Genomic DNA, 13,481 nt, shown 5'->3' on the forward strand with positions numbered 1-13,481 from the left:
TCAGCAGGGTTGAGAAATCTGTTAAAGAAAGAAGAACATGATAAAAAAAAAAAAAAAAAAAAAAAAGGCTTAGATATTTTGTATTTTAACTCTAAAAAGTCAAATTTTTCAAATACATCAGTTTTTCTTTTTACAAAAACACAACCATCCTACTTCAATCTTGAGTTCAAAGTTTGAATAGCAGCATTTTAAAGGTTTTTTTCCCCAAAAAAGTCTCATTTTATCAAACTGAACTGAATAACTTGCTTCTCCGACATTTCACACTGCTTCACCTTCAATACCAACAATTATCCAATCAGGTGCGGCGGTGCTTGTGAGGACGCCACCGACGCTTCATCCACGAGGGTCACATCCGGAAAATCAGACGCTTTGTGCCGTAATTAAAGTGCATTCCCGAGAGATCATCTCAGAGGATAAACATGGATCTGATTGCCTATTGTTGGCCAGGCCTGCTTTTACAAACATGCCTCCTATTCTAAAGGCAGCGCCAGTTCAATCTACAGCTGAGTGATTAATGTGTCCAACAGGATAAATGATTTTTCATTTACAGACTGAACCGTTAAGCCTGAGGATTCAGAGTGAGCCGACAAATGGAAGAAATCCAACTGTATGTGGTAAATAGTTGCAGCAGAAGGCTAAGCAGACGAGCTCTACGACGACGTCTTTCCCTCGAGAAAACGGCACAGCAGCTACGAGTCGCCCAACATGGGAAACCTTTCTCAGAGCCTGGCTTCAGAAAATCGAGGTCTTGAATTCGTTTGACGATAATTTTTACATTACGATTGATCCCAGCAGTCTAAAGGCATTTCTGAAGCCGTGTCAAAAGAAATGAAGTGTGATAGCTCCTCTCCTTCACCGGACTCTGTTCGGCTCAACATGCATACATGACCAGACATTTTCTCCGAGGACGCCGAACAGAAGCAGGCCGAGAACCTGAGACGTCCGTCGCTTCTCAAGCCGCCAAACGGACTCCCGACCTGCCAGCCGGACCGCAGCTCAAAGTGCAACGCCAGTCCCCCCCCAGTTTTTAAAATGAAAATTTAACAAATATATATTTTTAAACAAGTATTTGATCCGTTGAGCCAAACTTGAAATTTGTGATGCATATATTAAATGTTTTATCCCCACCCCCTCCTCGGCTGCTCCACCCCTGCTGACGCGCCGGCCTTCACTGTGGAGGAGGTGCGTGTGGAGCTGAGGAGGCTCCATGGACGGAAAGCTGCAGGGCCTGATGGGATATCACCACGGCTGCTGAGGGAGTGTGCGTCAGAGCTGGCTGTGCCTCTCCAAACCATCTTCAATCGGAGTCTTCAGACTGGACGTGTCGATGCGTTGTGGAAGACCTCATGCCTTGTCCCAGTGCCCAGGGGGGGCCAGGCCTGCAGGGATGAAGGTCTACAGACCAGTGGCCCTGACATCGGTGGTGATGAAGACTTTTGAGAGGCTGCTGCTCCGGCTGCTCAAACCTCAAGTGGAGGGGGGGCTGGACCCCCTTCAGTTCGCCTATCAGGACAGCATGGGAGTGGACGATGCGGTCTTGTTTCTGGTCCATCGGGCGCTCTCCTCTCTGGAGGGAGCTGGAGGCTGTGAGGTTGATGTTTTTCGACTTTACAAGCATCTTTGACACCATCCAGCCTCAGCTACTGAAGGGGAAGCTTGAGAGGATGGGAGTGGGTCCTCTCTTTGTTCGCTGGGTCCACAACTACCTGACTCTGAGGTCACAATACGTCCGGCTCGGGGGGGGCGTATCTGGGACCCTGATGAGCAACACTGGTGCACCGCAGGGGACTGTGCTATCCCCCTTTCTCTTCACACTGTACACTGCTGACTTTGCTCACGGATATGCTGAGTGTCATGTGCAGAAGTATTCAGATTACAATGCACTTGTCGCATGTGTGAAGGGTAGGGATGAAAAAGAGTCCAGGGAGCTCATGGCGGGATTCACCACCTGGAGCAGGGACAATGGTCTCATTCTGAACACCTCTAAGATGAAGGAGTTGATCATTGACTTTGGCAGTAAGCCTCTCATCAACCTGTCATCAACGGAGAGAGGATTGAGGTTGTTCACACCGACAAATACTTGGGTGTGCACCTTGACCACAGACTGGACTGGTCAGACCAGCTCGGTTTCTGGATAAGAGAGGACAGAGCAGGCTGTTTTTCCTGAGTGTGGTGACATGCTGGACATTTTCTACCAGTCTGTTGTTGCAGATGCTGTTTTCTTTGGGGTTGCCTGTTGGGGCGGCAGTATGACAAAAAGAGACAGCAATCGGCTGGACAGACTGATCAGGAAGTGTGCATCTGTGATGGGGAGGAAGGTGGACTCTGCTGGAGCAGTCCTGGAGAGGAGGATGAGGCTCTAATGCAGGGTATCTTGAGGAACTCCAAACATCCACTGCACGACACAGTCGCAGCTCAGAAGAGTGACTGGAGTAACAGGCTGCTGTCACTGCGCTGCAGAACTGAGCGCTTCAAGAGGTCGTTCATCCCCTCAGTCAGGCTGTTTAACAGATGTGCCTGAGCCGAACTCGGTACACTATGAGCACTTTATTGTACTGTTATTTATTTGCGTGCGAATGATTTGTGTGTGCTGCTGGACACCTGAATTTCTCCCTTGGGAGATTAATAAAGTCTTTATCTATCTACTCATCTCATGCAGGCGCTTTGAGAATGAACTGCCAACGTTTCTTACTCTGAAAATAACAGAAACCCAGCCTGTGAAACGCAGTGTTGTGGGCTTATTGGTTTAGTTCACCTCAATGAAGCAGCTGAAGCAACATGAACCTCACCTCCAGCGAGCGGCACAACTTTTAAGAGCACTTTTCCATGCGTGACCGTCGGGGAGAAACCGTCTGGACCCCGTCACAAAGGTCAGGACTGAGGAACTCATTTATTTGCGGATGCCCAGAGGATTGGCTAGAAATTGCGATATTTAATTGGCCTGAAATAAATAACATTGATATCTGTATTAAATGCAAGTTGTCCATAGGGGTGGAAATCACTTCTATACCCAGAGAGAAAATAATGGTGTTATTATATAGTGGAGGGCTGGAAAATGGAAGTTCCTTAGATCATATAATAAGTGAGTCACCACTTCACCACGGAGCCCGCCGCTCGAAATAAGACTGAAACCGCACGAGTACAGCATGTTCTGATCCTTCACCGACAAAGGGAGCAGGTCTGATCAAAAGTACTCAATCTACAGGTAATAGCAGTTCAGAAAAAAATATGTACGTGGGTCTTTAAGTGAGGGAATAAAGTAGAAAGTTTGATTGAGGATAAAACCAACAGTAATTCCCTTTCTTTTATTTGTTTATGGGCTTGCTATGAAGACTGAACGGGAGAGGTGGGAAACAAAAGTTATTTCTTTCACTTAAATATTTAATCATCTGGTGACTTTGTTTCCTCCCTGAACCGAGACATACACTGGTACTTCCAGGTAATTTGTTGTGTTTTATGTGAAGCACGGCCTGGTTTTCACCTGTTATTCACTCAGAAGATGAGTTCAATGTGATACTGCGGCTGTCTCATGCCTCAAAAAAAAATTATTGCACTGATGAATTTAAAAGTTAATTTGGAAACGCAAAAATATCAAGTAAATGTATTTAGGTGTGACAATGCTACATTGGTGAAGTTAGAACTTCACTAATATTCTAATTGCTATAAATGTTGAAATTCATCCTACAAATGCATTTGTTTCCTTCTAAGGATTAAATGTTGTATTATTCATACATCCCATGATTTAAAAAGCACCAAACTCATCTACGAGCATGACTGACATTCCTAGCCAGTATATGAAAGAATAAAATGAAGTAATCCACAAGAGAGATCCAACATTTAAAATTCAAAGCTGCCAGTCGACCCACTCTAGGAAATAAAAATAAGTAATATCGTTCCCTCACATAACCCCCAAGATTCAGCAGCCTGAAGACTGCAGGATGTAAGGATTTGGGAGGACAGCTTCACGTTGGTGGCGGTGGGGAAAAACAAAATGTATGAAGCAGCTTGAGGCCACCGAAATTAATTCAGAGGAAAGGTTGAGGAGCGCAATTTTCCTGGAGCGGAGCTTCACAACAGCGTCAAGGGAGTTCTCGTGTCTGCGACAAAAGACCGAGCAAGCAAAGGTTTACAGAGTGTGAACAAAAGACCAACGTCCTCATCGAGCGACTTCGCCTTCGACACGCCTCAGAACACACTCCGTGTCACTGAAAGGTTTCAATATGGAGGTAGGAGAATTCATATTCTTCTCCAGTAAACAATCATTTCACGCTGTGGTTTATCGATAAATGCTGCTTTGTGTAGCAACAACGAGGCTGGTAATGAGGTTCTCAGCTTCACGATCCCCGTCGCCTCTTAATGACAAGCTATGAAGCAAATCAGAAAGAAAAAGTACCACAGAGTAACCGACGGTCACTCCGATGTGGGTGCCACGTGTTACGTTCGCAGAGAACCAGGAAGTGCTCGTTATCGGGGCAACAACATCCCAACAGCCAGGCACGGCGGTGGCAGCATCATGCTGCAAGGTTCCTCACCCGGAGAGACGAATCAGGACAGAGGGAAAGATGAATGCAGCAATTTTCCAGATGAGAGTGACGGAGAGCTGCCTGGGAGCGCGCTCAGCCCCAGAACGAGATGCACGCTCCCTCGTTCAGCAGGATAACAGCCCTCAGCTCACACTCAACACGTCAAAGGAGAGGTTTCAGCAGAACCCTCCCAAGGTGCTCCAGCAGACTCACACAGCCGAAGTGCAGGAGAGAGCGCCGCCTTGGATCCCTCCTTCCTGTGGCCATGAGACCTGAGGGCTTAAGACCTGAGGGCTTATCTGTGTAAACAACGCTGTGTTTTTCTGTTCGTTCGTTTTCTGAGTGGAGCAACGCTACAAAGAACTCGCTCCTTCAAGTTTAATTCAAATATATTTTCAAACAGTGGATATTTCATTTTCATTTGTCATAAAATTCTTTTATCCATGTTGAAATAAAGTTGAAAAAGTGAAGCGCTGTGAAGACTTTACTTTCCTGATGTTCAGTTCGGATTCACAGTATGGGATCAGGGCCAACAATCGTGTTTTTGAACTGATCAATTACCTTTGTTTTTTTTTAATAATTTTTTTTTTTTTAAGGTTGCCACAAACCTCTACCGTGTGTAGCCTGTGGGAAGTCCAAAGTAGAAACAGTCCAATATCTGCAATAGCAGAAATGGCCAGAATAACACACACCGGTGCCAAATCCTGCTGTCTAATCTGCATCGCGATTCCTGTGAGGTGGACAGATTATCAGAGGAGAAATACTCACCAACACAAGTGTTGCATTTAGATTTTTGCTCAGAGCATGTCTGCCATTATGCGCAATTAGCATAAGAGAACACACTCTGGTTCATCTACTGTGTGAAAACACGGTCGTCAACTCATTAAAAAGGTATTTTCAACCCCACAGAAGAAGTCACTCTGATCACTGAGAGGGCATCAACACAGATCCACACGATGGAACAAACCATATTCCTGCTCAGGTGGAAAGAAAAAACAAAAACAAAGGAAAACAGCTTTGGGAGAAACAAGCAAGTCGTGACACACAGACCCAACGCATAGAGACATGTTTGTTTGTGTGTGTGTGTGTGTTCCTCTTGTCATTGACAGGGACTGAGAACATTCATAAAACCCACTCAGTGTACTGAATGACCCCTTTGTTCATATATAATAAAGTTAAGAAACAAGAATATTTGCTGTAAATTGGCTAAATTAAGTCAACTGTATTATGATTATAAGCTGCTGATAATAAGCTGCAAGCATGACTGATATCGCCACATAAAGTCTGATTTCCTGTTAAAATTGTAAATGAACTTGGCTCATATAAAGCGTTTTCTCCCCACTGCTCCGGTGGCCTTGACGCTTTTGGCATGGCTGTGGTTTAAGACGCTCAGTTTCGACTGGAGATCTTCAGTCCTGCTTCGTGACGCTTCAACAGGGTTCAGTTCATGAGGTCTACGTGATCTTCTTCCTCCATCACCAGAGAAACTGTTGAGTTTTAGACACTGGATCAGGAGCGCGGTCTCTGGTTTAGTGTTTACGGCCTACCTGACCACCACTACAGAGCAAAACCTATAAACACCGAGTCGGCACCAGACAGGTTACCGAGTTCTGATCCGGCGCCACTTGGATGATCAGCGGATACGCCGGCATCACGCAGTGTGTCAGCAGCAGTCGGGCCACGTCTGCGTCCTCCGGGGGTTGTTCCTGTGTCGAGAAGCAGTCGTCGATGTGTTCGTCTGGCAGGTTCAGGATCTGTCAGGAAGGAAAACACAGAGTCATATTCTTCTACCAAATACGTCAACGGCAAGTTTGTGCTTTTAATAAACGAGGGAAATTAAAGCTTTAAAATATCAGATTTTTGCAATACCTCACAACTGTTTTGACTTCAATTGGGAAACTAAAGAATCCAAACAGGGAAAAATAATTCAAAGTATTCCTCAGAGTCTGAAGCTGTAGGATTACAATATTTAAATATGTTCAAGGCAGAAGAGTCGTCCACATCGGACCCGAGGACTGACATAAATGAGTTCTGCTGGTGAAAACAGCACCGCAACACTGCTGCCAATGACACGCTCCAAGGAATCCCAACAACAATAATAATAATAATAAAAAAAGGACAGTAAATGGAAAGAACAGCTAATAATTTAGCGACGCTGCACATATATAAATGGATTTTGCAGCTGGCTCCAAGCTGCCCTTCAGGAAGAACCAACAGGGAGTCTGTGGAAAGTTTCATAATTACATTTTTTTTTAGCAATTTAACCAAAGAAAAAAGGAAGTGAAGTACCGGCATGTTACGCCTCCTTCACCCCCACCTTTGAGATTTCATCTTGGCACAGTAAGAATTCCTTCAACCTCATCTGTCAAAACAAGTTGGGAACTGTTTGTACTTTTTATAGCTGAAGGACCAAGACAACTCCGAGAGAAAAAACGAGCTGCGAGTAGGATCTCTCAGAGAAGCCGGATCACAGGTTTGCAGATTCGAATGAATGAATGAATGCCTTTATTAATCCCACAAGAGGAAATTTCACAGGTGAGAGGAGGAGGAGGAAAGCCACCAGAGAGCAGAGAGGTGGCAGAGAAGGCCTTGAGATGGATGAAGAGGGTCAGTTCCTGCTCAAGCCCAAGCCCAGTTAATATTTGATTTTTCTCATACGGCCCTTTATCCTCTCAAATTTATCTAAATATTACATTTTTGTATTTAATTATTTTAACTTTTCCTGTTGCCATAGAGATGCTAGAGGATGGTTGGGATTTGTTTTTTTTTACTGCAATAAATATTCAAGCAATAAATATCAAAAATAAATACATTCCTAAAATACACACTGAAAACAAGGTCAAAATTTGAAAGCCTGAGTAACTAATGCAGAAAAGTAACGAATTAACAGAACTGCGGCCAGAATCGATATAAAGAGCTTTTATTTTCATATTCAGCCAGAATGTCCCAATGGAAGCAGCAGCTGTGGCAAACTCATAAGACATGCAAAACTTTAGCAAACGATCATAAATAAATCTCCAAAGGCAAACAAAAAATCCTCTGGATGTCTGATAACTGGATATTCAGTTTGTAGCTCCTGAAGGGAGTCTGACAGTTTCTTTTTTTTTTTTTTTTGACAGCTGTCAATGTAGCTTCGTCTGAAGGCCATCAGACTGCTGACCGATAACGTGTCTCTCTGGACACGTTCCCATCCGAAGTAGTCCTATTCATCCGAGGCTCAATGGCAGATGTACTGCGAGTCTTTTCTTTTCTTCCACAAATTCAACAAGTCATCTGGTCCACAAAAGAACACGACATGTTGCGTCACTGTAACCTCTGATAAGGCCGCTCACAGCTCAGGTCGGTATTTATTTCGATTCAGGGAAAGTGGATGTCAACAAGTCAGTGCCAAACAGTGCACGAGCTGCACAATGAGAACCTGGAACAACACTCACGTCTTCCATCCTCCACAGATCCCCGTTCAGACCTTCAGTCTGACCATAAGTGATTGCATTCTTGAGGAAATCAGTCCTGCTGCCATCATCCTGACGAAAAAGAAAATGAAACTAATCAACGCTTTAGAAGACAAGTGGCGGCGCCGTTCTTGAAGACAACAGAGGACACTCGTTGCTTGATGGAGCCCTACTGATCGCAGTACTCACCATGTCTGTTTCTTGTAGGACAGCCACAAGCAGGCGGATGTACTCCGCTGCAGCTCTGAGCGTTTCCACTTTGCTGGGCTTCCTGTCTGGCTGCAGCAGTGGCACCATGTGCCTCAAGCGGGAGAACATGATGTTCAAGTTCCTGATCTGCACAGAAGATGGGATTCTTCTGTTAACATCCTTTATGCGGCACGCCGATGTTCCTGCAGGCTTTACGGCAGAAACATTCGATGTAGTGCTATGATCTGCTCACCGCCGGCACTGTTGCTCTGCTTTCAACCCACTGTGGAGCAGGGGGTTGTCATGATTGGCGCTCATTAGATCTTCATGAATAGTGCACAGTGTCCTAAGCCACAGACGCAGCTCTTCCTTGCATCCTAATCTGACCCGGTGTACGTCTTTGAGAAGTTCTGATTCGCCAGTCTTCATACAAAACCAGATAATATCCATGCAATCAACACTGTCCAGGTAAAAAACATTTCAGGGAGAGAAGAAGTTTGTTCAAATGTAAGACTGCGTTTAACCCTGACACCACCGTGCTGCCTATATGCTCTCATAACTCTCTGAAAATAGCATGGATGCTTGCATACAATGAGTTTTACTGAGATTTCAAGAGTTATCTGGAGACTTTGAGTCACTTTAGCCCAGCTCCAATGAAACAAAGGTGCTTTTAATAGAAGTCAATGCTGTATTTTTTGGCCACAAAGTGCATCTCTCTCTCTCTCTCTCTCTCTCTCTCTCTCTCTCTCTCTCTCTCTCTGGTGTGTGTGAAACAATGTGTCGCTCTCAGGAGCTCAGTGAATTCCAGCATAACAGAGTGACAGGCTGTGCCGTGAGTCCAGCTGGGAAATTTCCTCACAACCAACTGTTAGCAGACGGGAGCTTAGCGGCACGCTCGATTTATTGAGATCCAAAAGGAAACGTACCCCGACCGTCAGAGCAGGAACCGGAGCGACCGAGTGTCACCAGCTGGAGTTCAAAGTCGCATACAAAGGAACAGCAGGGCTCAACATTATGTGCATCAGACTGCATATCACTCAAATGCTGGAAGCTACATGAGTGACTTTCCATGATGATACTAATGGCGACTCTGTAAATGTTCTGACAGACTGAAGACTTCATGGAAAAGCATGAGATCAGTAACTGGGATGTGTCTGCCTGTGTGAAGCACAAGCTGCCTTCAAAGTGTGACGCTTCTGCTGTCACCAGAACACCGGGCAAAACACTGGCTATCAATAGCAATGATTTAAAAGCTCTGTGGAACTGTGTTCTGGGATTGAAATAACGGATGCTGAACATACTGTGATCACTCAGCTCATCAGAGGGAAAACAGACCGTGACTTTCTAACACTGGACAGCTGCCCTTCAGACGTTTCCCCAATATAAACAGTCTGTGGCGTTCCACCGTAACGCTCCCCTTAACCTCCTGCAGCGGCGAGAGACTTTTCTCTTCAACGAACAGGATCCAGACGCGCCTGAGATCCTCCATGCTGACTGGACGTCTCAAAAACTTGACATTTGTCATTCGAAAAGAAATAACAGTTCAGATTATGGCGATATAATCAATGCGTTCAACTCAAACCCCACAGACTCCGCCTTGTGTAAAAACTGCAGGTAGGACAGTGGTGTTATGGTATAGATTTTGGCCCACCACGACATACAGATTGTGGTTATGAAAGGAATCCATCCGTCTGATATTTCATTTCAGTAGCTGCACTGTATCAGGACTGACACTGAGCTGTCCAAGGTGCTGAACTTAAAGGAATACTCCACCCAAAAAACGATTTGGCCTCATTTTCTACTCACCCTCATGCTGAGAAACACTCTGGAGCACTTTTTTGACGTTTCAAATGCAGTTGGAGATGTTTGGGGATTTTCGTTGTCAACAAACAGGGACCGACAGAGCCCGACAGAAAAAATGGTCCATAAAATCCACAAAACGTTCCCATTTTCCTTCATACTGCTCGTCCGCTGTAATCCAAGTGTCCTGAGCGCGTAACGTCCATAATTAATTCTTAACGAGGTCATTTAGTACATTTTAAGAGCCCAAACAGGGCGCTCTCATACAGCTCCATTGCATGTCTGCGCGCGCACCCTGAACTACGGAAGCCGCGGCAGACTAAGCCAGATGCTTGCGCGCTTTCAGCGACTACTTTTCTAAATTGCAAGCGTAGAAGAAGAAGTTCCGCTGTATATATTCTGCTGTGAGTGACCGAGCTGTGGACAATCACAAAAGTGATTGGCTACTGTTTTAAAGCTTTGAATTCGGTGTCCTGCTGAAAGGGCACAAGCGTGTTGCTTGGTCTGCCGCGGCTTCCGTAGTTCAGGGTGCGTGCGCAGACATGCAATGGAGCTGTACAGAGCGCACTGTTTGGGCTCTTAAAATGTACTAAATGACCTCGTTAAGAATTAATTATGGACGTTACGCACTCAGGACACTTGGATTACAGCGGACGAGCAGTATGAAGGAAAATGGGAACGTTTTGTGGATTTTATGGACCATTTTTTCTGTCGGGCTCTGTCGGTCCCTGTTTGTTGACAACGAAAATCCCCAAACATCTCCAACTGCATTTGAAACGTCAAAAAAGTGCTCCAGAGTGTTTCTCAGCATGAGGGTGAGTAGAAAATGAGGCCAAATCGTTTTTTGGGTGGAGTATTCCTTTAAGCAGAGCAGCTGTGTCTCCCCTGCACAGAAGTGTGGAAGTTAGTGCTATTAGCTAAGTGAACAGTCAATATGTATCTTGCTGAAAATCAGCAAAACAATAAAGCTTCATCCAGCAGCACATATAAATGCTCTCTCTCTCTCTCTCTTCCTCTTTTCCAGGTCCTTCTGAAAAAATTAGCATATTGCGACAAAGTGCATTATTTTCTGTAATGTGTGTTTAATACAAAAAAAGTCAACCTTCAAATAATTATGTTCATTTATGCACTTAACACTTGGTCGGGAATCCTTTTGCAAAAACACTGCTTCAATGCTGAAATACCATATGAATAACCATGACGCACAAAAATAGTCTACAAATGTTTGCAAACACACATTTGTATTTAACACCCATTCAGCACAATTTAAAGATTCTAAATTAAAATGCTAAATTCATCTAATCTTACCTTAATACAACACTGAAGAAATGAACAACAGTATGCAGCAACGCCACCAAAGCGCTGCATTTTACGCATGCACACTACAGCTTTGGTTACAAAATCCACCAAATTCTAAATAACATGCAGCTTAGAAATCAACAGACCTTCTTATATCACATCCAGAATATATAGCCCATATATAAACAAGAACTCCAGTCTTCTACTCCAGACTCAGTCCACTGTTTCCGCAGGTTCCCCAAGGTCTGGAATCGGCCCTTCTCCACAGTCTTCCTCCTATCTTCCTTCTAGTTGTGCAGCGTTTTCTGTCACACTTTTTCCTTCCCACAGACTTCCCACTGAGGGGCCTCGATACAGCGCTCTGAGAACAGCCTGTTCGCTCAGAAATGTCTGTTCTTCCCCTCTTGCTTGAGAGTGTCAATGATGGCCTTCTGGACAGCAGTCAGGTCGGCAGTCTGACCCATGACTGCGGTTTTGAGTAATGAACCAGGTTGGGAGTTTTTAAAGGCCTCAGGAATCTGTCGCAGGTGTTTAGAGTTAACTCGTTGATTCAGATGATCAGGTTAACAGCTCATTTAGAGTACCTTTTCATAATATGCTAATTTTTGGAGATAGGGATTGTTGGTTTTTTCTTTACTTTTTGGCCAATATCATAAATATTAAAACAATAAAAGGCTTGAACTACTTCAGTTGTGTGTAATGAATGTAACTTATATGAAAGTCTAATGTTTATCTGCACATTACAGAAAATACTGAACTTTATCACAATATGCAAATCTTTAGAGAAGGACCTGTATGCCTTCAGGTCTTAACAGAGGTCCAATTGTGAAGTACAGATCTCTACTGTATATTGCCTCATCGGTGTAGATATTGTTCACATCACAGGCTCATGTAGAGTAGCCCGATAGATTTTTATTATATAATAAAACCTTTCATCAGGCTCATCCTGATTTTTCCAGGCCCACCCATTAGTCACATTCTGGCTACAGACTGCATTGTACACAGGTGTGAGGGGGGATTGTGGTGTGCTATGGATGAATTCAAGTGGAGACAGCGAGCCAGGCCTTCTACCACATCAGGGCCTGTCTGCTCTCAGGAATGGTCTCTAACATTCATATAAACACACTCCTAAAATGTGTTTCGGTCCCCTCAGAGTCTTGGGCCGCCACTGGGAGTGTAAGGACGCTATAACAGGTTTGACAATGTTGAAGTGATTATTGGAGAAAAAAAAAAAGCTTCAAAATTGTTGAATGGTAAACTGCAGCCCTTCACACTCGCGCGCGCTCCGACGCGCTGGACAAAAAGTACCTGATTAAACCAGACTTCAGTCCAAAGTTGAGAGGAAGAACGCGCTCGTGCTGCGTTTCGGGACCCCGCCGGACTCACTCTGAGGCGCTCCTTGGCGTTGACGAGCTTCCTCTTCTTCACGGTCTCGTGGAAGTCCTCCGACGCCAGGTACAGGCCGTCTTTGGAGCGCTTGAACTTCTCGATGTTGCAGTAAACCGGCAGCGCCGACTCGCCCGTCAGCCGCCTCAGCACGTCGCTCATGGCCTCCTCCCGAGGCACCTTCATCTTAACGAGGCTGCAGCTGTCCTCAGCGTCCTCCGGCAGGCGGCGGAGGAGGAGGAGGAGGAGGAGGAGGAAGATCACACCTGCGCGGAGGCTTTAATTAGTCCCCCGCTGCGGCGCTGCAGCCTGTCCGTCAGCGCGCCGCGGTTAGAACAGGCTGCCGAGGAGAAACACGCTGCACGAGGAGGAGGCACGAAGTGGGAAAAAGAAGAAGTAGGTGCTGTGACTTGACGCATCCAACCTGCAAAATGTATTTTTTTTCTCTTTTTAATTGGCTTTTTCAACAGTTGTTATCCGTGTCAAACGTATGTTTCAGCAAACCATCTGGCAGCATCGAGCTGCTTAAAGAACAGAAATCTGTGGGAAGCGGGAGAGCTTCCAGGTTCTGAAATGGCTCAAGAGAAATGTCAACTTCATTCAAACAAAGTGACGTTTTAATCCCAAAACTCTCCTCAGATATGCTCTTACTGACCAAAAGTGTACACTGATTAGCCTCATATTTCTTTTTGAATCCATAAAGCACTTTAAAACAACCACAGGGAGTTAGTGTTGTACACAAAGGACATAATTAGCACATTTTATTGTATTTAAAAGAAACATTAAAACAAATAAAAAAATGTAAAAAGTACAAAGAATACATAGAATGAAC

General features: G+C 44.8%; 1 protein-coding gene across 1 annotated transcript; it reads right to left on the minus strand.

Annotated features, from left to right (window-relative positions):
- Positions 1-6,094: 6,094 nt before the first annotated feature.
- figla (folliculogenesis specific bHLH transcription factor) lies at positions 6,095-12,843 on the minus strand. The gene is made up of 4 exons (XM_030104135.1): positions 12,650-12,843; positions 8,165-8,311; positions 7,958-8,047; positions 6,095-6,277 (listed from the first exon to the last, which is right to left on the minus strand). The coding sequence occupies exons 1-4, from the start codon at positions 12,833-12,835 to the stop codon at positions 6,095-6,097; spliced, it is 606 nt and encodes a 201-aa protein (XP_029959995.1). The 5' UTR covers positions 12,836-12,843.
- Between the last annotated feature and the right edge of the window lie 638 nt (positions 12,844-13,481).

Source organism: Salarias fasciatus, chromosome 12 (assembly GCF_902148845.1).
Source record: "Salarias fasciatus chromosome 12, fSalaFa1.1, whole genome shotgun sequence".
Lineage (NCBI taxonomy): Eukaryota > Metazoa > Chordata > Actinopteri > Blenniiformes > Blenniidae > Salarias > Salarias fasciatus.

Coding starts and splice junctions, on each gene's coding strand:
- figla (XM_030104135.1), bottom strand. CDS start 12,835: ATGAAGGTGCCTCGGGAGGAGGCCATGAGCGACGTGCTGAGGCGGCTG. Junction 8,312..12,649: donor ACGCCAAGGAGCGCCTCAGA/GTGAGTCCGGCG, acceptor TCTTCTGTGCAG/ATCAGGAACTTGAACATCAT. Junction 6,278..7,957: donor ATCTGTGGAGGATGGAAGAC/GTGAGTGTTGTT, acceptor CCTTCCTGACAG/ATCCTGAACCTGCCAGACGA.